Genomic DNA, 22704 nt, shown 5'->3' with positions numbered 1-22704 from the left:
ATTTGCTGCACGGTTCTGCAGTTCTAAAGCTAGGCCATCCTGTAATTCTGTTAAGATTCAGCATGGCTTAACCCAGAATTTAGGCACATTTCTTAGAATTCTTCAAGTACTCATTTGTAATATTTCTTTGGACACAAAGGCTCTTGAGCATCTCTGGGCACCATACTGATGCTGAGGGACACGACTGTTGACAAGTCCTGGTCCCTGCCATCAGGACATTGGTTCTTTCTGATCTAGTCTTTCACTCTACCTATTCTGACAGCAAACCATCAAAAGCCCTCGGAAAAGGGGCCTTGTGGGAGAGCTCGCCGCTCCTCTTCCAGCCCACAGCAGCTTGGAAGGAACATGAGCCAAAGGTCAGGACTGAGAGCAGCAATCTTCTCCGTCAGCACACTCAAGCTCACGGAGCAGGTGCCGTGTAGTGCGGGGCTGGGACGTGGCTCAGTGTACAGCATTTGCCTCATCTATGCCAGGGGCTGGAATCCAACAACACAAAACAAAACACATGAACTCAGGCCAGATGTGGCACAACTTCAGCAGCTGAGGCACACACAGAAGGAGTAGAAGCCTGGTGATAGGCTAGGCTATACAGCCAGTCCCAGGCTCTCTGGACCACGCAGGAGACCAGGGCTCAAGACTGAAACAAGGCTCCACTGAGATGGCTCTGCAGGGACAGGGGCTTAATGTGAAAAACTAAGGACCTGGCACTCATGGTTGGAGAAAAAAACAGACCCCTCAAAGTTGTCCTCTGACGTCTACAGTTACACTGTGCATGTGACTAAAACCTCTCCCTCCCCACTCTCACACACTGTTATAATAAAAAAAAAGTAAAACCAAAACAACAAAACTACATGATTAACATGTACTGCACTTCAGAGATTAGTATTTCCTTACTACTTTCAATTATGTGTGAGCTGATTTGCATCTCTTCTAAGGAGGAAGTGGCTGGCACATGCTTACCCCTTGGTTTTCTAGCCTCCTCCCGGCACTATGAGAAGCATGCTGCGTTCCACACAGCAAAGTCCTGCTTACCTCTGGCAAGGAGCTGGCAGTGCACGCCATCTCCGTGAAGAGCCACTCACCTTGGTCAGGCTGTCATCTCCCTGGCACAGCTGACACACCTGTGGTTCTTCAGAGACTGTAGGCTGACCCTATGACACACAGTAAGGTGTTAACTCCCCAAGCACAGGAACGTGAATGCTTTTGTAACCTTTTACCTACTAAAACCATACTATACACTGAAGGGGAAGAGACAAATTACGTACGCTATTGCCTGAACTCTGAATTTTATTTATAAGAAAACTCAAGTGTAGCCTTATCCTTGTTCCATTACTCCACTGAGCACCAAAAACATTGACTTCATTTTAAATCTTTCTTTGTTTTTTGAGAGGGTTTCTCTGCGTAGCCTTGGCTGACCTGGACTTACTTTGTAGACCAGGCTGGCCTTGCACGCACAGCGATCTGCCTGCCTCTGCCTCCCAAGCGCTGGGATTAAAGGGGTGCGCCACCACTGCCCGGCTCATTTTTAAATCTTACAAGGTGATCCAGACATAATAGTACATATCTTTCTCATGAGGTTGCAATACTGTAGTTTTGAGGTATTTTATAGTCATTTTTCTAGGTTGAAAGTAAAGAGAAAAAGTTCAAAAGTGACCAGAAATGGGCTACAGAGAATGCTCAGCTGTTAAGCGAGATGGCTGCTCTTTCAGAGAACCCAGGCTTCATTCCCAGCACCCACATGACAGCTTCCAAGTGTCTGTAACTCCAGTTCCAGGGGATCTGATGCCCTTTTCTGGCTCCCACAGGCACCAGGCATGCATATGGTGCACAGACATACACACATAACACCAATACATATTAAATAAATAAATAAAATAAAAAAACTTTTTTTGAAGTGACCAAAAAAAACCAAAAAAAACAAAAAACTTTGTCTTTTCCATTTTATGGAAAGAAAATAAGAGGTGTGGTGAGCGTCTTCGGTTCTAGTTCATTGGAGGTGACGTCATGTAGGAAATGAGAATTGCTGTGGGCTCTGTCAATAAGCCCAGTGCTCTGAGCTACGCCAGGGTCTCTGAATCACGTTATGATTCCCATTTACAAATTAGTAACAACTTACATCTCTTTTTTTTACCACCAAGAAAATAGTATTTTTGTTTTCCAACACATCAAACACACCTATTTTCTGACATATGAGAGTGCATGCTAGATTTTTGTTTGTTTGTTTTGGGTGGGTTCTGAGACACGGTTTCTCTGTGTAGCCCTGGTTGTCCTGGACTCACTTTGTAGACCAGGCTGGCCTCGAACTCACAGAGATCGGCTTGCCTCTGCCTCTCCAGTGCTGGGATTACAGGCGTGTGCCACCACGCCTGGCTTGCATGCTAGATTTTTAAGACTACACAGAGGTCTGTGTCTATCAGTCTTTCTCCCATGGTATGTTGTTCACTGACTAGCCATGGCACAGTAGCAGTGTGCGCAAGACATTTTAAAACAGGAGTCTTCCTCACCTGTTCGTCTGCAGGGTGGGTCAGCCGCCTATAATGGGTAATAAAAAGAGTAACAAGTATCACCTGGCTGTGTTTCCTTTACGCCATCTCAGGACAAATAAACAAGCAGTGCCCCCATCTTTTTACATTGCTCAGAACAGCATAATTATGAATTGACCTTCAAGATTCTGGACATTCTGGCTAAATCTTTTTTGTTTTGTTTTGTTTTCTTCAAGACAAGGTTTCTCTGTGTGGTCTTGGCTGTCCTGGACTTGCTTTTAGACCAGGCTGGCCTTGAACTCATAGAGTCTCACTTGTCTTTGCCTCCTCAAGTGCTGGGATTACAGGCATGCACTGTGCCTGGCTCTGGTTCCATCTTTTGCTAGACTCTATCTGATCCTTGATATACACCACAGTTCTGACTCACAAATATATAGAGAGTTATATTTTATCTCTCCTCTTTATTACCTAGAAAATAGCACTTGTTTTTTAACATGTAAAACTCCAATGGCTCATTAACCATATACTGTTGAAGCTTTATTATATCTGACACTATGGGGATCTACTCATTATTATATGTTATCTATTTGTCTACCTTCCTTAAATACTCTTAAAATGGAAGCTCTAGGAAACTAATCAAGGAAATAAATGAGTCAGTCACGAGACCGCCATGTAAAACCACACAGGGTGAACTTTTTATCAGACTGCAGAGAGCCCATTCTCATTCCGTGAAAATGCAGCACAGCTACAGTGGGTCTTGTGATCTTGGGCTGAGATGCTGAGGACCAAGGCTCCAGATGCTCCCTAACACTCCCGGGCTCTGTGCTGGCAGTTCTGGCTGAGACAGCTCCTTCAAGTTGCCACAATGTCACAGAGATAAAAAAATTAAAAACAACAAGACTGGAGGTGGGAGTGGTGACGCATGCCTTTGATAATCTCCACACTCGGTAGGCAGAGGCAGGGGGATCTCTGAGTTGGAAACCCTGTCTTGAAAAACCAACCCAACTCAACTCAACCCAACCCCCTAAAGTCTACTCCAGTTACCCCAGTGTTCTGCAGTGTTTGGGCTTAGATTAGCAGCACTGTTCTAGCTCACATGACTGTATCATTTATTGAATTTTACTGCCCTATAGAAAATTTTCTATCATCTACCTCCTCACCCTTGTCTTCCAATTCATGGCAAACAGTGATTTTATTTTCTTTCTTTCTTTCTTTCTATCTTTCTTTTTCATGACAATGTTTCTCTATTTTATCCCTGGCTGTCCTGAAACTCTGTAAACCAAGCTGGCCTCAAACTCACAGAGATCCACCTGCCTTGGCCTCTCAAGTGCTGGGATTAAAGGCATGCACCACCATCCCAGCCAAACAGTGATTTTCTATGGCTTTACTTTTCTAGAATGCTAGATAATTAGACTTTCTTTGTTTTGCATGCAGTAGCATAATATTTTATTTCTAAGCTGATAAACTTATTGTTAAAAGTTAGAGCCTATGCTTTTCTTTCTTCCTTTGTTTTTTTCAAGACAGGGTTTCTCTGTGTAGTCTTGGCTGTCCTGGAACTCGCTTTGTAGACCAGGCTGGCCTCGAACTCACAGAGATCTGCCTGCTTTTGCCTCCCAAGTGCTGGGATTAAGGATGTGTGCCACCACTACCTAGGAAGCCTATGGTTTTCATAGTAAGCAGATCAGATGAAAGTTAAAAAAACAGGAACGAAGGCGAGTTGAGACCTTTAAGGGGAAGAAGAAATAAAACAAAAGGAATGAGGATGTTTTTCTCAAACTTGGCAGGTGAGCGGAAACAAGTCAAACTCATGCTCACCTACAAACGTAAGAATTATAGTTTTTATTTTCTTGGGATCCCGATTCAATAAAGATTATATATAAACATATATATATGTGTGTGTAATTTGTGTGTATGTGTGGAGGGTGGGGAACGGGGTATCACAGTACAACCCATGTTGGCCTTGAATTTATAGCACCCTGATTCACTCATCCAAGGGCTGGGACTACAGAGGTCAGGTATTACACTCAGCTGAGAAATAATCTCTTTAACTAATTTAAACTTAGTTAAGGGATTGATTAACGAATGAAGAGCCCATGCACAGGCAGGTTGGCCCTCGTGTGACTTGGCTGGCATGCTACTTACTTCAGCGTCTCCTCGCTTCCCTTTACCTGCCGTCCTACTTCACAAGTCAGTGTCTGTCTACGGGAGCTGCCCTCTCAGTGTCTGTCTACAGGAGCTGCCCTCTCAGTGTCTGTCTACGGGAGCTGCCCTCTCAGTGTCCGTCTACGGGAGCTGCCCTCTCAGTTCCGTCTATAGGAGCTGCCCTCTCAGTGTCCGTCGACAGGAGCTGCCCTCTCAGTGTCCGTCTATAGGAGCTGCCCTCTCAGTGTCCGTCTATAGGAGCTGCCCTCTCAGTGTCCGTCTACAGGAGCTGCCCTCTCAGTGTCCGTCTACAGGAGCTGCCCTCTCAGTGTCTGTCTACAGGAGCTGCCCTCTCAGTGTCCGTCTATAGGAGCTGCCCTCTCAGTGTCCGTCTACAGGAGCTGCCCTCTCAGTGTCCGTCTACAGGAGCTGCCCTCTCAGTGTCCGTCTACAGGAGCTGCCCTCTCAGTGTCCGTCTACAGGAGCTGCCCTCTCAGTGTCCGTCTACAGGAGCTGCCCTCTCAGTGTCCGTCTACAGGAGCTGCCCTCTCAGTGTCCGTCTACAGGAGCTGCCCTCTCAGTGTCTGTCTACAGGAGCTGCCCTCTCCAACCCTAAAATGACTTTAGTAGCTTAACACGCATTACAAACACCTGTGGCTTTCTTCTGGCGGCTTCTTTAGTTTAACATTCTCCTCTTGAATGTTGTGCTTCCCATCCTGCCAAAGAAAACAGCTCAATTAGTTAATTATCCAGAATGCTAAACAGTGAAGACATCATAGGTTTCTTCTGTATGTTTCAGCTTGGGTAGAAAAATAATATCTTGCCTTCTCTCTCTTTTAGAGAAAGGACTGAACTTTCAAACCAGTTTCCGTACACTCTAACCAAGTAGTTATTAAATCATTCTGATAAAGTTTAGAAATAGTTCTTTCTGGAGCATTTTTTTCATTTTCTGAAATTCAAATCCAATCCAAAGGAATGGCTTCCTCTATGGGGTAAAGGAAAGCTGGTTCTTGGGAAAGCTATCTCTATCCTGACTTTTCTCTGAAAAACTGGCTGAAGCCAGCATAGGCTATACACGGGCACATGTGGTCCTCCAGACACGCATGTAGCTGCACCACTGCCAATGACTCCTGGACTCAAGTGAGTTTCCTGCTCGGAACGGCAATGGACCAGGGTCAGGGCAACACTGACCCTCCGAGAAGCGCTAGTCGGGGCAAATCAAGACTGCGCAACTTACAGCCTGCCTGGGAAAGTAAAGCAAGACAGGCAGACCTTCCTATGTCCTTTGGATTTATGTGGGTCTTTGCACATTTCAAAAGGCAATGTGTACTGCCTAACTAACTTCTATTCGTCATTCCTTTGTATTCTGCAGCACATTAGCAGCTTGTTCTGTACAAAATACAAACGTATGCCCTATGGTGTATTACATTGTAATACACATGAAGGTGCTTACTCCTCTGAATAGAACAGAAGTGTCTCCTCTCTTTTAGATTCCATCATTTCTAGAGGCTAGCTCTGTCCTTAGTCCCATAGATGATCTTGTAGAATTGTGGCTTTTTTCTCCTGCAGGTGCTAGAGACCTTTCAAGGCTGTTGTACACAAAGTTCCATATTCTCTCTCTTTCTCTTTCTCTGTCTCTCTGTCTGTCTGTCTATCTGTCTGTCTCTCTCTCTCTGGCTTTTTTGAGATAGGGTTTCTTTGTGTAGCCTTGGCTTTTCTGGGCTTCCTTTGTAGATCAGGCTGTTCTCAAACTCACAGAGATCTGTCTGCCTTTGCGCCCCCCGCCCCCCCGCCGAGTACTGGGATTAAAGAGATGTGCCACTACAGCCAGCTCAGAGTCCCATTCTTTAACCATTATTGTACACTATGCTCCCTTTTGTGATTCTAGTTTCTTCTCTTTCTAAAAGAAGGTCCTAGGCCCCAAAGAAACTAACTGACAGCTGAGGAGAGTCTACTGCAGGGCTTTCTGCACAAGCAGCAGGGCTGTGTTAACTAGGGTGCCCCAGTAGTTTTACTAAACAATCCAAAGGAAAAGATTCGTTTTCTTCCCCAAATGGAGCAAGCTGGAGATCATCTCAGAGGGCAGCTCAGGATCTCACTCGTCCATTCCCGGCAGCCTGCTTAGCATGTGGGCTGCGACAGACCCGAGGGACCCTGCAAGCCAGCCCAGAACGTGCAGGGGGGATAAAGCAAGCGAGCAAAGGACACACGGTACCGTGCGGGGCTCTGGCTTTGGGGTCCTCTTCTCTTTTTCTTGTTTCAGTTCTAATTCAAGCTGAGTCCTGGTTAGGAGAGAGAAGAAAAGGCTGAAAATTCTGATTTCTGTATTCATATATTCAAAATAATGCCAAAGTTTTCCTTCAAGTTTAGCACTTAGTTTTTTGTTTTGGTTTTTTTTTGTTTGTTTGTTTGTTTTTTTGAGACAGGATTTCTCTGTGTAGCCTTGGCTGTCCTGGAGTCACTTTGTAGACCAGGCTGGCCTTGAACTCACAGGGTCTGCGTCTGCCTCTGCCTCCCGAGTGCAGCGATTAAAGGAGTGTTCCACCACTGCCCGGCTAGCAATTAGTTTTTTTTTTTTTTTTTTTTTTAAGATTTATTTATTTATTATGTATAAAGTGTTTTGCTTGCATGTATACCTGCATGCCATAAGAGGGCATGAGATCACACTATAGGTTGTGAGCCACCATGTGGCTGCTGGGAATTGAACTCAGGACCTTCAGAAGAGCAGGCAGTGCTCTTAACCTCTGGGCCATCTCTCCAGGCCCCTAGCAATTAGGTTTTAATGCCTGATAAAGTTACCAGAAATATATGGACAATCAAGCTGTAAAATACCAGAATACAGTCAAACTATTCATGCTAGGACATATAAAATTTGTTTATTCTCTGTCAATTTGGAATCCATGTAAGGCTCACCCAGCTCCATATGAATAAATTTTATTTTATTAATTTATTCATATTATATCTCAATGTTTATGCCCTCCCTTGTATCCTCCCATTCCTCCCTCCCTTCCATTTCCCCCTTACTCCCCTCCTCTATTTTATGCTAATTTTAAATGAACAGTTGCAGTTACCTGACTGACAATATACGTGCTACAATCAAATGGGAGCATTTTCAGGTTTTTAGTAAGACACATCATGAGAGGACAGGCATTATATTTCTGTTTCTTATTATTTGGCTAGTCTCTATAGTTACGTGCTTGGTTCTCACACACCCTATCCCCAAGCCCTTCGGTGGCCTTGGTGGCTTTGTGGTTTACAGCTACACTTCTTTACTTGCAGTCAATGGTCTTAGCACCACAGTGCATCCATGGCTTGAGATGGCCTAAGAGAGGACTTAGGGTTCAGTAGAGAAATAGCCTTCTTTTAAAAATGTTTTTAAAAAAGACTTATTTATTTATTATGATGTATAAAGTGTTCTAGCCATACATGTGCCTGCAGGCCAGAAGAGGGCACCAGATCTCATTATAGACGGTGGTGAGCCACCATGTAGGTGTTGGGAATTGAACTCAGGACCTCTGGAAGAGCAGCCAGTGCTCTTAACTGCTGAGCCATCTCTCCAGCTTGAGAAACAAGTTTTTAAAGGGACAATATAACCACTTACTAGCTTAATAGTGTGAGCTGAGACACCCTGAACCTGAGACACCCTAAGATGTCATTCATCCTCAAAGTAGGAATGACATCATCTAATAAAAGGATTGATGTTAAAACATTAGCAACGACAGTGTGTGACGTGTTCTGAAAAGTATACAACACACTGTAGGAGACATTAACCATTGTCATTAACATTGTATTAGATATTAATTATATATGTTTGGGAACTTGGACTCTAATCCTCTTTTTGTTTTTGTTTTTGAAGACAAGAGTGCCACTATGTACTGCACCAGCTGGCTTTGGGCTCCTCCTGTCTCAGCTGAGACTTTAGGCCTGCGTCACCATGTCCAGCAGCCAGCTCCAGATGATGTAATCACAGAATGCTGTGTGTATTTTGGACTGTACATACATGTCAAGGTTTCCTACTGTTCGTACAGGACACCGGAAAGACCGACCCAGGATGGCTCAAGACCTGACTCCTTCCTTGCTGCTGTGCCTCTGCAGTGCCCACCACCACCACCCCGCTGGCCACGCTGCCCCGGTCACCGCTGCCTGGTGAGCGCATCCACTTCCAGCTGCAGACTGTTGATCTTGTCTCCAAAGTCCCGTTTGAAGAGCCGGTTGTCCGACTCGGCAGCCTGGCGGCCTCTCTCAGCCTGGCGCAATCTGGGTGTGAGCCACATGAACTTGTGATAAAAACAAAAGCCATGGTGGGGAGGAAGACCACGTTCACAAACACAAAAATAAAACAACCCAAGGAAGAAAGTATGGGGAGACGGGGGAAAATATGCAGGACATGGGAGGAAAATATGATGGGGGAAAAAGATGGAGAAGAAACAAACTCTAAAGAAAAGCAAGATGAAGGTGAATCAGGCAGAGGAAAAGCTGATTTTCTATTTTTTTTTTTTTTTATTCTAGTACTACAGTTTACAGCCATTAGATGATCAACAAGACATCACTTTTTGGAATTCCATTTCCAGAGCCACCCTCAAGTACACAGTAATTTACGTTGAAGCCACCGTCTTTCTTTCCTAACACTCTGGTACTTCATCCTTCTGTCTTCCACACATAGCTGGGGCGTGTAGTACCACAACTTCCTGCTCCTTCCTTGGACCACAGGAAGCAGAAGGACATCCTACGGCATCCCTTACCCACAAGGACACGCCTCTGTGAAAGTCTGGCTCTCTTTCCTCTCCATTCCCATGAGGTGGTGTGTGACCAAGCAGACAAAGAACTTGTAAGACTCCTGACTATATTCTCTGGAAGATTCTCATGGATGCTTTCTTCTAAATGCCCTATAACTTTGCACCTATAAAGAGCCATGTCTTAGAAGGCGAGATAGTTGAGGCTTTCTATAATAGAATTTAGAGGCATGCTAAGTGTAAATCTAACTTTTATTGATTTGATTATTCTCTTTAGATGCTCATGTAGAAGGCGACTCACCACCGTAAGAGGCTGGTGAGCAGCAGAGTGCAGCAGGAGCTTTATTTATACAGGTGCAAAATTGTAAGAATTAAAAGGAGGTCAAGGGCACAGGCTCCTCCATGAAGTTGGCTCTAACACAGGCCCTTTGAGGACCCAGAAAAACACATGGACTCTGTTGTACTCATAATTCTAGTGTGCCAAGAAGGTGAAGAATTTGAAGAGCTGGAAGCAAAGGGATTATCTTTGCCTCTTCCTTAGCACAGGCAATGCTATATAGCATGCCAGACAGAGGGACAGAAAACATGGAACAAAACCCTGGGCATTGTACCAAGACAGCTGGATGGAGTAAAGGCTCATGGGTATAAAAGCCTGCCTCCCCAAATCAAAAATAGTTGTTGTTGTTTTTTTAAAAATCAAAGTATTTATAAGATTATTTACAATGTAGAGCCTAGAAAGGGTTAGGTCTGTGGTCACTTAGAAAAAGAAGCCCTGCTAGTATTGCTTGTGGCTATCTATTGAGGACTTTTATTTTGATACTAAACAATAATGCCAGTGTATTATTTATTTCTCATTTGGAAATTTCTTTAGTAACTAGATTAGTCTCCCAGAAACTTTAGCAAATTCCCGTTACAAAAACAGTGAAAGAAGCTCTTGGGCACGTGTTCCAGGGGAGGATGACAGGCGGGAAGTCGTGACTTGTGACTACACTGTGGCCTCACTAGTCCAGTAGGGATGCAGGGAAAATTGGAGAATCGTTATTTGTATTAAATTCTTCTCTTTGAGCTATCTAAGGAGTAAGTCGAATGACAGAGAAGGGCAGAGGTAGAAGATGACACATGTTAAGAAGGGTTTCTCAAGCTTCCACGCGGTGATATTAAGAGCTACCTAAGTACTACTTTCTTTCTAAGTACTTTAAAGAAATGCAAGGGTGCTACTTTTTTTTTTTTTCGTCCAAAATCACAAAGGCAACAGTAAATTGCAAGCAGTCTTGGTTACTGAAAATAGAACTGTAATGAAATACTAAGTACTTGGGCTGGGGATTAAACCTATACAAGGCAAGAGAGGAGGGGTCACGGCCTAAGAGACAGCTATTTTAGAGGAGTCCAAGGTCGTCAGGTGACAGCTGCACGCCGTTACCCTGCAGAGCGCAGGCTGGCCAGTGCGGACACAGGGGCCTACTGAGCACGACCACCATCAAGCACACATGTACAGTGCTTCTGCTCCCAGGCTTCCTAAATATGGTCTTTTGATTTACTGTTCAACTCAGAAATATTTCTCAAAGTTTATTTGGTATTTAATGAGGGACCATACCAAAATTTCTAAGTCTGGGGATCGGGGTCGGGGGGTGGGGTGGGGTAGGTGATAACAACAGCAGCAAGAACAACAAAACCCAGCCTATATATCCAACTATTTTTTTTTTAAGTCCAGCAAATTCAAGGTCAAATTTTGGTGATATTTGATATAGAATCGGAGCTTAAATGTAGGAATCTCAGATTTCTTCCTTTATAGTTAGTTTGTAGCATCAGACTCGTGAGGTGATCACTGCAAAATGCCTAATGATGCTTTGGGATTAGTCTATTTGCTGCACTATTTAAGGTCTTTGCCTGTTTCATCATTCATCACCAAATCTTTTTCACTTAATAAAATAAAAATAAAAAATGAGTTAGAAGGGTAATGAGAAAGTGGATACATAGGAAACAAAGATAGTAAGAAAGTAAGTCAGATAAGTCATTATTGTAGTTCTGTTGGCCTTAAGAGCCAAGTAAAAACTCACCGAGGAACAGTTTCAAACACTTCAAAAGCACAGCATATGGACACGAATATTAGTTTATTAAATGATAATATATCAGTGCTTATCAACAAGCAATTGACTAATCTGCTATATAAATAGATTTGTTGTTCATCTATCAGTCAGAGTAGTATCAATCACTCCAAAGGCTTCAACATCATTTCTAAGTTTACAATTAACTTTAGTATTAACATTAATATGCTCTGCTGTTCAGACACTCCCTCCCTGGTGAAGACTAATTGGAAGGAAGTCATCCATCCCATTCACTCATTCATTCCTATGTCAGCTTATGCCACATACATTCAAGAACTGTGGCAGAGATGGAAAAATTAGTTACTAAGTGCAGGAGCTTACACTCTCAGAAGATAAGACACTTATATAGAGAAACGCCAGGGCGGTATGGATCCACATGGGTATAAAGCATCATTTCTAGCTAAAAAGAGGTAACAGAGGAAGCCAATGTCAGGTGGTGACATTTGAACCTTCATGTAAAAATATGTATTTGAATAAGAGAATGGGAAAGCAATGCTCATGCTTGGTGGAACTCTCCGAACAGTGAGGGATGGAAGAAGGGGAGGAAAGCATGTCCAAGACGGTTTAGTTTTGCTAAAGTATAAGAAGGGTGATGTGTAGGTGTCAGAGAAGTGACAGCAATGTCAGGAGACCTTGGGTGCTACAGCGCATTCATTCACTGTGATGTCTCAAACGTTTCCCCTCTGCGACACACGAAGAAGAAACAGGGTGTCACAACAAGAAGACATAGCTGGGGAGGATGACAAGTACTGTTGGGTAGGATCTAGCAGAAGATGAAAACCCCAGACTCCGAGCTGGGCATGGTGGTGCACACCTTTAATCCCAGCACTTGGAAGGCAAGAGGCAGGCGGATTGCTGTGTTGGAGGCTAGCCTGATCTACAAAGCAAGTCCAGGGCAGCCAAGGCTACACAGAGAAACTCTGTCTTCCAAAACAAACAAACAAACAAACAAACCAAACAACAACAACAACAAGAAAGCCCCAGACTCCATAGGTGGAGATCAGAGGACGGACACACTGGAGGTGCTACTCAGGAGAAAGACAGAGGGAGATGACAGAGGAGAGAGAAAAAGCTAAAGATGAGAGAGAAAGCCATGACTGATTCTTGTACGACATCTGCCTTTCTCAGAATCCCTACCTCACCTAGTATAAAAATTTTTGCTTTACTGACAAACAAAACTATACAGTAACAAACACTATTTAAATAGAGAGAAGGTCTCACTCTTTAACCAAGTCTAGCATAAAATTCACTAAATACAGACCATTTTTTAGCTTAAAAATTAATTAAAATATAATTACGTATTCTTGCCTGTCTTTTCCTCCCTCCAGCCTCTACTGTGTCCCCCTTACTCCCTCTCAAACACACACACACACACACACACACACACACACACACACACACACACACACACTCCCTGCTGAGTCTGTTTTGGATTTTAGAACTGACCGCTTGGCATTTGATACCCAGTTGGGGCTCATCCCTGGGGATGACTATCACGGCCCCTCTCAGTTGTTACTATGTGCCTGCAGTTCTCTGTGGAGGGGTGAAGGGGTGAAGGGGTAGAGGTGTAGAGGGGTGGAAGGGTGGAGGGGTCTGAGATTCTGTCATGTCAGCCTGTTTGTTATATAGACCACTTGTAACAGTGTTTCAGGAACATTGTGGAACACACACAGATAAGATGTAACCAACATATCTGATTTAGGCTGGATAAATGTCCTCTACTTTCCTTTGCTGAACATATTCACAGCTTTTCCAGTACTGAAAGTCATTTCAGAAATAGCACTTTTACCTTTGCTCCAGTTGTTTAATGGTGGCAGCCATCTGATTGGTCTTTTCTTCCAAGCGACTGTTTAATTCACTTTTCTGTTTTACTCCTAGGTCTGAACTCTATTAGTAAAGAATTATAGAGATTTTAGTATACATTTTTAAGTTGTAATGGCAAACAGGAAATAAACGGAAGTGCTCTACATTTGTATATCAGTTAACTTCCAAGTAGAAAAAAAATCCAAGAAGCATTTTTGTTAAAATAAGTATTATTATATGAAGTTTGTTACAGTATCAGAAAGCTCATCAATTTATCATGTCCATTAAAGATCTAATGCAATTTACAATTCAGATGACATGCTACATGGCAGAGGAGAAGTTATAGGATACAAATATTTATATTAAACACATTAAAACATATTTAGCTACACAGATAAACCCTGTCTCAAAAAAACCAAACAAAAATATATTTAAATATTGTATGAAAGAAAAATCCAATATAAAAGTAGGAAGAAAACTAGGTGGGGAGAGGAAGGTAGGAGGAAGTGGGTACAAGAGGAAAGAGGATAATGGGGAGGAAGAAAAAGACAAACATTACATGGCCTCTTATGTGAAACTTAGATTTAAATATATATTACTTATCTAATATATAAGAAGAGGGAATGAGACATGAAGAAAATGAATACAAATTTCAATGATAAATATGCACACAAAAATATCATTAAGATAAACCCCTATTTGGGGTTGGAGAGTTGCCTCAATAGTTAAGAGCACTTGCTGCTCCTGTAGAGCGCTGGGGCTTAACTCCCAGCACCCAGAGAGTAGCTCACAACCATCTGTAACTCCATCTCAGTGGGATCTGATGCCATCGTCTGACCTCTGTCAGCACAGTTAGGTACCCATGTGATGCAACAACCATATACAGAAGATGAAAATAAATAGTATTTTAAAAAATTTTTATTTATTTTTATTTTATGTGCACTTGTGTTTTGTCTGAATGTGTGTCTGTATGAAGGTGTCAGATCTTGAAGTGACGGACAGTTGTGAGCTGCCATGTGGGTGCTAGAATTGAACCCAGGTCCTCTGGAAGAGCAGTCAGTGCTCTTAACCTCTGAGCCATCTCTCCAGGCCCATAAATAGTATTTTTAAACAAAGAAAAAGTAAAACAAACAAACCAACCAACCCTATTTTGAGCTAGAGATATGACTCAGTAAATAAGGGCACATGCTACTCTTGCAGAAGGCCTGAATTTGATTCCTAGCTCATGAACCCTGTACTTCCAGTTCGGGATCTGTCACCTCTGGCCTCTTTGGACACTTGGACTCATATACACAGACCCCCACACAGACATAAAAAAAAAAAAAAATCTTTAAAAAAAAAAAAAAAAAGAGAAACCCGGGGCTGGAGAGATGGCTCAGAGGTTAGGAGCACTATTTGCTCTTCTGAAGGTCCTGAGTTCAATTCCCAGCAACCACATGGTGGCTCACAACCACCTGTAATGAGATCTGGTGCCTTCTTGTGGTGGGCAGGCACATGTATGGACAGAATACTGTATAAATCATAAATAAATCTTAAAAAAAAAAAAAAGAGAAACCCATATTTTGATACTGCCTTAGGGTTTCTATTACTGTTTATCATGGCCCAGAGCAAATTGGGGAGAAAAGGGCTTATTTCACCTTCTCAGTCCATCATTAAGAGAAGTCAGAGCAGGAAGCTGGAGGCAGAAACAGAGGCCATGGAGGAAGGCTGTTCCTCCTGCTTTCTCACAGCCACAGTGGCACCATTCACAGTGAGCCCCCCCCCCCATCCATGAAGAAAATGTACCATGGATTTGACCAATGCCACCTGGCCAATTGCTGGGGGCATTTTCTCATTTGAGGTTTCCTCTTCCAGAATGACATTTATGTCAAGTTGACCTAAAACTATACAGCATAGATGCTTAAAAAATAGAGAGAAGCTGGGCGTGGTGGTGCACACCTTTAATCCCAGCATTTGGGAGACAGAGGTTGGCAGATCTCTGTGAGTTCAAGGCCAGCCTGGTTTACAAAGTGAGTCTAGGATAGCCAAGGCTACACAGAGAAACCTTGTCTCAAAAACAAAGAGAGAGAAGAGAGCGATGAGGAGAGAGAGGAGGAGAGAGAGAGAAGACAGAGGAGAAGAATAAGGGGAGAAGAGACACGAGGGGAAGAAGAAGAAGAAGAAGAAGAAGAAGAAGAAGAAGAAGAAGAAAAAGAAGAAGAAGAAAAGAAAAAGAATTTGATTCTTTCTTTACTATGTGAAAGGTGGCCATGAATTTCAAGAATAACAGCAGAGAATTTTATGACAGTCTGAGTATTTGTTTATGGGCAGCTAGTGCCACAGGAAGATGGACCCTTTCTCCTGGTGTGTGAAGTCAGAGTCTACAGCACCAGAGAGCTTCAGGGCAGCACCAGGAGTTCCCCTACCTGCAGCTTAAAGGCAAGCTCATGCTTGAGAGCCCGCAGGTCATCCAGCTGCTGCCGCAGCGACACCAGGGCATCCTGCTTCTCACAGACATCCTTCTCCAGCATCTTCATAGCCAGCTCCATCTCCTGCCTCATGCTGATCTGGAGCTCCAGCTCCTTCTCAACATCCTGTCCCAAAGGCAATGAAACTGCTTAGACCCTTTCCTCAAGTAAAAAAATACTGCACATTTCACAAGCAAAGGTAGACAAGAACCCTTAATGCTGACTATTTTGGCAGAAGATTCAAAGGGTGTTTCGTTTAAGAGACATCAATAACTAGAGCCGGGTGTGGTGGCACATGCCTTTAATCCCAGCGCTTAGGAGGCAGAGGCAGGTGGATCACTGTGAGTTCGAGGCCAGCCTGGTCTACAAAGCAAATCTAGGACAGCCAAGGCTACACAGAGAAACCCTGTCTCGAACCTCCGGCCCACTCCCAAAGAGAGAGAGAGAGAGAGAGAGAGAGAGAGAGAGAGAGAGAGAGAGAGAGAGAGAGAGAGAGAGAGATCAATAACTATTAGGATTAAGAAGAGGAACATTTGCTTGGGTGTTCTTGATATAGCTGAGATACTCTGTGACCCTGGAATAACAGTTCAGTTCCTGGCACTGGTTGATATGGCTGAGTGAAATTTTATCATTGAAGTTTCTACCATAACCACAGCAGCATTATTTAGCAGGCACGTAGACTGGAGTTCTGCATTTAGGCTGTGCCCAGGCCACACCTTGGGTCATTTTACTTAGCTTCGTATCTCAAGTGTGATCCTACATATGACAACTTTCAAGTTCTGTATCTTGTGTTCACTCTTTAAATAGTTGTGATAAAAATGAATCATGCTACCTCATGCTGACATTATTCCTAGGATACTTCTTATGGGAAGCATTTTAATATCTAATTTACAAATAGACAGTAAATGTTAGTTATTTTAAGCACATTGAGAAGGTTGTATTTTCAGAAAACCTCAATTTCTTCCATGTACTCTTAACTTGGAGTAACTTCTTAGTACAAATTAAAGCACCTCTCATTTTCATATTTCCATATTCTTAGAGATACTGCAGAGCTTATAGTGGGGTTCTGTGGTTTTTTTCATGTTGTCTGACTTTCAGGAGAAGTTAATACATAAATACTAGGGGTTACTAACATACTAATATTAATAATCTGTTATAGAAATAGCATTCCTATATACCTACACATGCATGTATATTTTAATAATAATGGATAATTTTTCCATTTATATCTAAGAGGAAGAATAAACTCAGAAATAAAAGTGAAAACTAAAAGTATAATTCTCCAGGCAGCTGTGGTACACGCCTTTAATCCCAGTACTCAGGAGGCAGAGGCAGGCAGATGTCTTGAGTTTGAGGCCAGTCTGGAACATAGTGATTCCAGGACAGCCAGGGCTGTAAAGAGAAACCTTGTGTCAAAATAGAACAAGAACAGAAAGCATCATTCTCTGACCTTTGATTTGCAAAAAGAAAGGACAGCAGCCTCTGTGGACATGCATTAGAGGGTCTGCAGGGGTGAGGTTTGAGGCAGGGGTAAGTACTGCATAGTTAAGCTCTAGCAGGATACCAGAGCACACACCTGTGGTCCCTGGGGATTATAGGCAGGAGGATTGCAGGCTTGAGGCCAGCAGCCTGGGCTTTGTGAGCTTGTCACAAAAAACCAAAATACACTCACTACACCCAATGTTCCTGTATTCCAAACTGTAAAAGTGAAAGGACGTTGCTGTTGAGAGTACTAGGAAAGCGTTAGCTTTGTGAGGAATATGGGTTAAAAGGAGCTAGCGCAGTGGTGCATGCCTCTAATCCCAGCACCGTAGAGGCAGAGGAAGGTGGATCTCTGTACATTCCCGGCCAGTCAGAGCCACACAGTGAGACCCTGCCTCAAAAAAAAGTGTGTATGGGCAGGGGCAAGAAATTGGTTTTGAGGATTTGTAAAAACATGGGGGAGCATCACTTAAGAGTCCAGCCCTTGCTCTGCAGATGAAGCCTCCCAGGAGGCAGCCTTCCCATGTGGCCTAGCTACTAGAACTTAAGGACGTTTACCAATCGTAACTGTGTCTCCTCCTTTAAGTGTTTTCTTGCTTCACTCAGTGCTTGCCCATCTGCAGTTCTGTCTTGCTTAGGACCCTTGAAAAGAGAAATTAGAGTACATATTTAAGGATTTAAAGACTCTATACCAAATTAGTAAACACAATAAAGAAACTCAAGTTGAGTGTGTTTAAAGGTTTATGTTGAATTGGAAGTTTGCTATTTCTTTACTTAGAACCCTAAAGTAAGTTACCAAACTAGGTGATGGAAGTTCCCCAAATCAGTCTTGGAAGATATAATAGCTATGTGTCGTGGCTCATGACACTTGGAAGCTGAAGTAAAAGACTGCTGAGAGCCTGAGGCCAGCCTGAGTTACAGACTAAGAGACACTGTCTAAAAACAAAAACAAAAACAAAAACAAAAACCCAGCCACTGAAACAAACAGATAAAACAAGGGAATAGGATACAGTGCATGTTGCATGCAGTGGAGCTTGCAGTCAGTCCCTAGCACCTCATAAACCTGGGGACAGTGGCTCCTATCCTTAATCCTGGCACCTGGGAGGCAGAGGCAAGAGTTTGAAGTCAATCTGGGTCACACAGCGAGATTCTGTCACAAAGAAAAACAACAATAAAAATACAAAGTAAGCTGGGCATGGTGGTACATGCCTTTAATCCCAGCACTCAGGAGGCAGAGGCAGGTGGATAGATGTGAGTTCAAGGCCAGCCTGGTCTACAAAGCAAGTCCAGGACAATGACGGTTACACAGAGAAACCCTGTCTCAAACCAAACCAAACAAAACAAAAGTAAGACAGAACTGAGCGATATATATATAGGCTTACAAAACTACACTATGTAAAAAGCTATAAAGAGCTTGGTCTTTGGCTGCGCAGTGATGCTGCGTGACTTTAATCCCATTACTGGCAAGGCAGAGACAAGCAGAACTCTGTGAATTCAAAGCCAGCACGGTCTGCATAGAGAATCTCAGGACAGCCTGTCTTGAAAAAATAGAGCAAAAATAAACCAACAAAATAGCCTGGTCTTTGAAGGTATTAAGTTATCAGGAGAATTCATTTGCATGCTAATTTTTTCCCTGTGACAACAGATAATAAGGCTACTCACCTTTAAGGAGTAGTAAAATGTAAAAATAATGGTTTATTTACTATCATAGTTAAAAATTTTTTTATGTCTATGACTCTTTTGCCTGCATGTATATCTGTGCACGCTTGTGCACCCCATGCCCCTCGAGGGCAGAAGAGGACATTGGATCTCACCTAGAACTGGAGTTAGACACAGGTGTGAGCTGTGGTGTGGGAGCTGAGAATTGAACCCAGGTCCTTTGGAAGAGCAAGAACTTAACCACAGAGCCACCTCTCCAGCTCCATTATTAAGATTTTAATCACTACACACAGTACAAATCATTAGTGCATACAAACAGGAGCTGGAATTAGCCTTTCTAAGTCTCTAAACAAACAGAAGCTGTGCTGAATGCTAAGGAGCTGCTGCAGAGCAAAGGGTACAGGCGTCCGTGAGCTGTAGCCATTCTCGGTTACACACGGAGTCCAGGCATAGCATGCTTGATGTATCAGTGTCCCCAAGACTCCCTGTGACCCACAGAGTCCTCCCCACAACGCGTTAGAACCCACACAGGCTTTACCTTCCGACTGGACTCCAGTAGATAGGAGCTTTCTTCCTTAACTCGCTCCATTTCTTCTTGTAAGGTAATAATTCTGTTGTTGGCAACAGCAAGCTATTGACCAAAATTAAACCAAAACCAAAACCCTTTTATTCTTCTCTTAAATAAAATAATTTATAATCTGTTAAGACATAATTTTTCGGCTTGAATATTCTTACAAATCCACAGCAAAGGAAGCTATCTGAAGGAAGCTGTCTATCACCCACTAAAAGTGGTCTTATAAGCCAGACATGTGGTGCATGCCCGTAATCTCAGCATTCTGAAGGCTGGGGCAAGTAAGTTCTTTCACTTCAGCTACAAAATGAGATTCTGTCTCGGAAAAAGAAATGTTCTAATGAGGAACATATGTGAACTAACTTTCAAGTAAATAAAACAAAAATAAAGCCCACCTGCTATTGATTCTTTAATGTGTACACTTTATTTTAGGTGTGTGCATGGGTGCACATGTTTGTGTGTTGAGCGCACATGTGCACAGGCCAGAGGTTCATATTGGGAGTCTTCCTTTAGAGTTCTCTCCATTATTTTGAGACAAGGACTCTCATTGAAACTGAAGCTCATATTTTGGCTTAGAATGGCTGGCCAGTGAGGTCCCAGGGTTTGCCTGTGTCCAACCCCCAGGGCGAGGGCTACAAACACATGCTGCCGTGCTCACCTTTTATACAGGTGCCGAGCATCCAAACTCAGGACCTCATGCTTGCACAGCAAGTGCTTTACTCACTCAGGCATCGTCCCAGCTCTCTACCCTTCCTAGGCCCCACTCCTAAGAGCATCTCCATGTCACCCTTCTAAATACATTTAGTACGGATGCTTCTAAATGTTCAAAGTGAAGTTCTATTTCAAAAATAAATGAACACAGCACAGTCATATGTTGTCTAAACAAAGGTTTGATAAAGTATTCACTACCTGTCATGGGGTCATGTTATGAAACTCTTCAAAAGGTAATTCCCGCACTTAGGAGGCTAAGGTAGGGGGAGTCTAAGTTTAAGGCCAGAGTGGGCTAAACAAGACCCTGTTTCAAAAAAGACACAAACTATATATTATCTATTTACCTATTTTTCTTTTTTTGATCTGAAGAAAAACTAATCAGCATACTCCTGATTAATGGATGTCACTGTATCTAACAGGACAATTAGGAACAGCAAATGAGCTTTGCAATCTGGGTGGCTGTGCGTAGGATCTTGATGGAAACGTCTACATGGGCTCATCTATAGACAAGTCTACCAATCAGATGTCAAACACAAGGTCACGGCTCTCTTCTTAAGTCTACAGATTTTTCTAAAGTTTTCCTACTTACATTCTTTCCTAATCTCCAGTGCATTTGTGGGGTTGAAAGAGGAAGTATAAGCACCCTCACTTGCCAGTGGGGGAACTGGGCTTTTCCAGAAGTCAAGTGACCAACTTAGTCAGGGGCACATGACAGTACGTATGACAACACAGAAGCAGGTTCACTGGTGTTCTGACCAGTGCTCACGAGCAAACAAAATATAGGGGTCAGGAGCTGGCCTGCTTAGAACACAGACAAGTGTATCAGAAAAATCTATGTCTAAAAGGTGTGTGTGTATGTGTGTGTGTTGTGTATTTGTCTTTGTCTAGTTGTAGCACATCATCAGTGGCCAAAATGCCTCCTGAATTCTGAGTATCATGGTGCATGTTAGATACTTACTCCAGGCTCGTCCAGACAGACTGATCACACAAAGAACACATAATTAGCTATATACTATATATTATAATTGTATATAATTATGTAACAATATAAAGCACAGCTATATAATCCCAGTGAGGAAATGAGGTCCTGACAACACAGCCAGGACAAGAAGTTATTTCTATAGTAGTTCTTATCTGAAAAGCCAACCCTTCATGTCCAAGACAATAGCAGTGTTTGGTTTCACTAATGTACATTATTAAATTTTGTAAGTCAAATAGTTTCCAAAACACTTACCTCCTCTGTCAATTTAGTGTTGGATTTTTCTAATGCATCTACTTTTGCCTGAAGGTTGTTCACAGTAGCACTATTAAGAGAAGAAAAAAAAACTATAATAGTCTCTTTTGAAAAAGAGGATGATAGCCTATTTTTGCCTTCCTAACCCCCATAAATGTATATCAACTCTTTGAAAGTGTAACTAATACATACTAATTACAGAAATGTGTTTGGATCACATCTCTATCCCAATACCTTCTTTAATGCACACAGTTTCTGCCAGACTTGAATGCTCTGGGACAGCATGGAGGAGCTCTGCCCTTAAGCACTGTGTCCTCGGCATGGGAGGCTGGGTCAGCGTTGGCTGAGCGAAGGACAAGAGTGGATGGATGAACCATGAGGCGTTCTAAGCTTTGCTGTATGTCCACCAAGCACTCTTGTAATTGCTTCACTGTACTCAGTCATTACCTGTTTCAGTTTTGTTAGGTACCTTTAACTACAGGTGGAGAGTGAGATACAGAGAGGGTAAGGAAGCATCGTGGTGGCATCTGAGCGTGAAACAACTTTGCTCGGCTGGCACTGTTCTTGTTGCAGATCATTATGGGCTTGCTTACTCCTTGATCCCCACAGAAAACAGACTTAAATTGTTCTTGAATTTGCTAGCTGAGACCAAGACTACTCCAAATTTATATTGACACTGAGAGAGGATGCTAGGCATGAAGAAAGGAAACAAAACAGTCCTTTGTCACTGTCATTTCTCTAGGTACCATTCAGAACATGAATGTCCCTATGCCAGCTTCCTCTGAGACAAATGTTGGCAGTCACTATCATGGTAGAAAACCAAAAATAAGTATACAAATAAAAATAGAATATAAGAAGGCCAACAGTAAGCATTCTTGTGGAAAATCCTCAAGCTGCCCTAATTCAAACTCTAGGCTTCCCAATTAGATTAAAAATAAACCAACCCAGCCTTCCAGGCAGTTGATACAAGTCTAACAGTTGTAACAGACTGCAAGGTTAAAGAGAAACCACTGGCATGGGCGTGGCTTTCACTAGCCCCAAGTTAGAAGTCAAAGGTAAAGGACAGTCACAGCTGCTGGTGGCCATTGCTTCCTGGCTCCAAACTAAGTGCAGAAGAAGGTAAACTGACCATAAACGAGGCTTGTTATTACTCTTCCATCTCAGACACATCCTCATGGCTAGGCTGCCCAGAGCCACTCTTAGTTCACTACAAGGCTAAATAAAACAGCTGCAGTAAGCACTTCTTCCTTGGTTGGCCTATGGGGCACAATACTGCTTTTGCACCCAGGCTCATGGTACAATGGAAAAAGGGCAATATTGCACCTTTCAATAAA

General features: G+C 42.9%; 1 protein-coding gene across 5 annotated transcripts in view; it reads right to left on the bottom strand.

Annotated features, from left to right (window-relative positions):
* Positions 1 to 22704, bottom strand: part of Rufy3 (RUN and FYVE domain containing 3) — an 80420-nt gene that overhangs the window by 1876 nt on the left and 55840 nt on the right. For 3 of the 5 annotated variants that reach the window (XM_051170805.1, XM_051170806.1, XM_051170808.1), the window contains 6 exons: positions 21371 to 21440; positions 19393 to 19485; positions 17754 to 17837; positions 15672 to 15839; positions 13253 to 13350; positions 10987 to 11277 (listed from right to left, as the gene is read on the bottom strand). In XM_051170805.1, the coding sequence (XP_051026762.1) occupies positions 11229 to 11277; positions 13253 to 13350; positions 15672 to 15839; positions 17754 to 17837; positions 19393 to 19485; positions 21371 to 21440 (562 nt within the window). In that variant the 3' untranslated portion in view covers positions 10987 to 11228. Of the gene's footprint in view, positions 1 to 1082; positions 1152 to 2504; positions 2533 to 5276; positions 5342 to 6840; positions 6908 to 8762; positions 8883 to 10986; positions 11278 to 13252; positions 13351 to 15671; positions 15840 to 17753; positions 17838 to 19392; positions 19486 to 21370; positions 21441 to 22704 lie in introns of those variants that run through there. The other 2 variants (XM_051170809.1, XM_051170810.1) reach the window with 1 other exon arrangement.

This window comes from Acomys russatus, chromosome 28 (assembly GCF_903995435.1).
Source record: "Acomys russatus chromosome 28, mAcoRus1.1, whole genome shotgun sequence".
Lineage (NCBI taxonomy): Eukaryota > Metazoa > Chordata > Mammalia > Rodentia > Muridae > Acomys > Acomys russatus.
This window is presented reverse-complemented; position numbering and strand designations above follow the sequence as displayed.